At 33.3% G+C, this 4,876-nt stretch overlaps 1 protein-coding gene across 1 annotated transcript; it reads left to right on the forward strand.

Annotated features, from left to right (window-relative positions):
- Nucleotides 1-292: 292 nt before the first annotated feature.
- Nucleotides 293-1,024, forward strand: LOC106780028. The gene has a single exon (XM_014668264.2). It carries the CDS (start codon nucleotides 293-295, stop codon nucleotides 1,022-1,024), a length of 732 nt encoding a protein of 243 aa, XP_014523750.1.
- Nucleotides 1,025-4,876: the final 3,852 nt, after the last annotated feature.

A 4,876-nucleotide genomic window follows, 5' to 3' on the forward strand; every position in this document is an offset into this window, starting at 1 on the left:
CAAACAAAATTTTCGTTGCAATTAGTACAAGGATAATGCTTTTTCATTGTTTCAAGTCTTTTTGCCGAAAGATGTTCCATTCTTAGGTGCCATAAAATACTTTTTATTTTAATTTTTTACCAAATAAAAGACCGACAATTACTGTAAGTGAATCTTTCAAAATAATTTATTAATAAAAAAATTAAAATGATTATAATTTAATAAAAAATAGAAGGTAGGAAGATAAAAAGAATAAATGAAATAATTAGAATAAGAATGAAGTGAGTTAGGAGAGTGAAGGGAAGAGAAGGAGATGAGGAGATCTGGAAAGCATGAAGGGGTGGGAGAAGAGAAACTCATTGACAATAAAATCGACAAATTTCTCAAGAGGTTATCGTGCGCCGCGATCACAATAGCCTCCCTAACGCTCCTCTTCCTCTTCCTCCGCACGCCCGACACCTGCGTCCCCCGCCGCGCGCCGGTCAAGCCGCACCTCCGCTTCCCCAAGTCCACCTGCGACTTCACCACGCGCCTCCACGTCCCCGCCGAGAAGCGCAACCTACGCATTCACTCCACGCGCCTCTGGAAGGTCAAGGTCCACTCCTTCTCCATCCTCTTCCGCGACCTCCCACTCCTCCACAACCACTCCCACGTCCTCTGCATCTCCGCCGGCGCCGGCCACGAGGTCGACGCGCTCCACCGCCTCGGCGTCGACGAAGTCACCGGCGTCGAGATCCTCGAATCGCCACCGCTCGTCGGCCGCGCCGATCCGCACAACCTCCCGTTCTTCGACGGCTCTTTCGACCTCGCCTTCACCGCTCGATTTGACGAAGCACTCTTCCCGGCGCGCTTCGCTGCAGAGATGGAGCGCGTGGTCAAGTCTGGCGGCGCGTGCTTTGTCCTCGTGGCGGAATGTGGGGACCATGAGGTGAGAGAGGTGGTTGGTTTGTTTAGGAATTCGAAGCTTGTTATATCCAGTAATGTTTCTTTGACTGGAACGAGAATGACCAGTATTCTTATGAGAACTAGTGATAATTCTTCTTGATTAATTTTTCCTAAATCTTGTATTTTTTTTATTTGTTTATGTATTTATGTATATTGGTCAGTGTAGTTTTTCTGTACAATTTAGTATACCTTGAAACAATTAGAAACCAAAGTCATAAACTTTATCATCTATTGCAATTCATCATGAATAAGTGGAGTCATCTATTAACAATTTGTGATGAATGCTAAATCTGTTAACTTCTATTTATAGTTGACGGTACATTGATAGAGCATGGAAATTAAACTGATTCCTAATTTACTTATCCTTTTCTTATTTGGTTAGGGGTGATTTTGATTATTAATATATTCCTGTTCTCTTGCCAAAGTGCTTCACTGAAGATGTTGTTGTCGTATGTATGGTTATGTTCACTTGGAACTGTTGTGTTCAAAATGTTGATAACTAACAGTTATAGCGACTTCTTGATCCTATAATTTGATATCTTTTGACTACCAATTTGTGACGGGAGGCCTCAAATGGCTGAGTCATGGATTGTAATGGGATGTTGATATGGCAGAATTTTGGTTTCAGCCATCTGCCACTGATAACATTGATGAATTAACAAGCATTGAACTGATGGGTAAAAATTTGTGTTGTTCTTATCTTTAATAGAAAAATTAAGGATGACTGGTAATATCTGATTTTTTGTATCTGCTTGAGGAAGAATAATAGTTATTCTTAATGATGTAGGGTAGATGAATAACTGCAACTCATGATCACTGAGTATGACTATTAGCTATGATTGATTTTTTTACAGTTACGGGAATGATGTTCTTTAGTTCTTTTTTCTATTGTTTGATTTTTGTTTAGTTGGAGCCTTGCATTGTGGGCATTAGGGAACTGGACATAGAACGAAAATTGAGATAATGTTAATGATGTCTGTTTATTTTATATTTCATCCTGCAGTAGTTACATCATATGACTGGTTGGTGCATCTTTTTTCTCAATTAGCTTCAAAATTCTATGCACGCATAGCTATTAAAAGTTTCACAAATCATACGATACCGACATTGAAAGGTAAATCGAGATTATCTTTCTTTGTATTCTAAGGAAACGAGTCTTCTTAAGGATGATGAAGTTGGACACTAATAATTTCTTGACAATCTCTCTTTAAATGTTTTCTTATATCCCTTAGCTAGCCTAGATGGAATATTTTCAAAGGAAGGGAAGAGGAATTTTGAATACGTGGGGACGAAGAACTAGGGAATACAATTGAAAAACAATAAATTTAGGTATTATTTTGTAGAAATAAGAAGAAAAAATTTAGATTAGCACTTATAGACCTTGGTTTAAGAACAATAAATCAGTTGTTCATATTTGACCCCTGAAGATAAAATCCAAGTTAAGAAAAATTAGAAATTTCATCATGTAAACTTATAGTTCCATGATTAAGTTTAAATTTGAAGAATTATAAAAGCTAATACTTGTTCTATTGAAGTCATTTCTTCTTCTTTAGTATAAAATGTCACCTGACAACAACTTCCTAATAGATTTTCAACCCGATATCCTTCTAAATTCATTCCCAGATGTAAGTTTGCTTGCTTTTTTATTGCATCAATAGATTATATGTCAATAATCATGTTTTCTTTCTCGAGCATCTAAATAAACTTGTTTCAAAATTCAACATAAATCAAATTATTTCCTTCATCATAAATTTTATTAGCTTCAAATAATTATGTTAATGATTGTTGAATAAGACATCAATTTAATTACTATCGGTATATATGCAAAACTGATGGCTGATTCAGGAGATTAAATTCAATATTTGAACAAATGATCTATCATGTATGTTAAAACTAACTTATGTGATTATAAATATACAATCTTAATATCTCTTTATTTAATCAACGAGTATTTATATAAAGTTTCTAAAAACAGTAATAATTTTAATTTCTAAATCTATCTAAATCTTTATTTACATATTTAAAAAAATATTTTATTGAGTTATACTTATTGAAATAGTTTGCATTTACATGAGTTTCACAATTCATTAAAAAGAAGTGGACTATAAGAAATCACATTACTATTTAAAAATATTATTATTAAAAAATATTTGTACCAAAATATAATTAAAAGATTTAACTGATTTTAGGTATGAGATATAAAAGAAACGAAAATATCATAGTTAGATTCTTTTTATGATAATACATCATTCTTAAAATAATTTATTAAATACATAAATTATTTGTAACAAAATTATTTTTATTTAAATATTTTGATAATTGTCAATTTATTTAAGCATTTAATGAGACATTAAAAAAGTGGTGCTATAAAACTAATTAATGTTCTTTTATTTATTTTATCAACATGTTAAGATAAATTAAAATTATTTGTCCACCTCCTTCTTCCATTTATCCCTTTCTCTTTTACTCCTGATTCTATCTTTCTATTCTTATTTTATCTTTCAGTAAAAGTTTAATTTTAGAGTTAAGATCTTATAATTTATACTCACTTCTCACACACAATCTATTCGTTCTCTTCTATATTCATGCTCTTTTTCTTACTTTTTCTTTTTGAGAATTTTTTCTCTTCTCTTTTTTTTATTGTTGTGGTGTGAGAATGTGATGAGTGAGAGGTTGGTGGAAGAAATTGTTGTAGGGGTGACAAAGTTTAATCTCTATATTGCTTGAAGGTGGTGGACTTAACGCAGTAAATAAGAAATAAGGTACGAAACTCTAAATCGTGGAAACCCTTTAAATGGATATGAGCATCCGTCAACCGGATATTAACATCTGTTTAAGATAAAACGAATGTGAACATCCGTTTAAGGTAAATTTACTTTTCTTCCATTTTAGAAAAGCCAAAGCCTACCTCCCTCATATTTTAACATGATTCTTTTTTCCCGGTGCTCCCTGGAAGTATACCCCTTTCCCTATGCATAATATTTCTACCCTTTTTCACGTAACCATTATATCCCTACACCCCAACTCAATTCATAGTAGTAACAAAACTCCTTCTACTATTTTCCCTTACGCGTATTAACCCTCTCCTCCACATTTATCCTTCTAATTCTTTGAAGCCCCAAGGGCCCCGACCACTTCACCTAACACATCTTTCATTTCAAACTTATAAATATCCATTTGCCTCTTTCTGCACTTACTTCATACCAATCTATTAGGAACTCATCTCCACTCTCCCTCTGCATGCAGAAATGTATAACACAAAACCTCACTTAATATTCCTATCTTCCGTGGCTTGCAGAAATGTATAACACAAAACACCTACACACACTCATAACTCATTCTTGTTTCCTCTCTCTTGCAGACCAATATCATCTTAACTCAAATTCTTCCCCTACTCTTTCTTCTTACTTCATCATTCTTACGTAACCCAATATAAGACCAATAACATTCACGGTGGCACCCACACACTAACTCACATTATTCCTACTGACCCTTACGTAACTTCAATCCCCAAGGTTTCTTTTTCTCATCTTCCTCATCGTTAATACACTCACACACAATGCAACCACCTGAAAACATCAACAAAAACCACAAATGAAATCAGAATCACCACCCAAACCCGATACACATTAGATAATTTCGTTACTACCCTTACTTATGTAAAAAAAAAAAAAACAAAACTAAGTTCACATTATATCAACCATAACACATATATACATATTTATGTGTATATATAACTTACGCAGTATTCCAAATAGAAAATTTTATAACAACTTTCTAAATATAATTCGTTATAATATTTTATATTCAAATCCTAAACTTCATAACATATATTACATTATAATATTTTATAATTAAATCTCAAATAAATAAAAATGATTTAGCATGTTTTTCAGCATATAATACATAAAATATAATATATTATAACCTATTGTTCGAAGACCAACGTACA

This window comes from Vigna radiata, unplaced genomic scaffold (assembly GCF_000741045.1).
Source record: "Vigna radiata var. radiata cultivar VC1973A unplaced genomic scaffold, Vradiata_ver6 scaffold_385, whole genome shotgun sequence".
Lineage (NCBI taxonomy): Eukaryota > Viridiplantae > Streptophyta > Magnoliopsida > Fabales > Fabaceae > Vigna > Vigna radiata.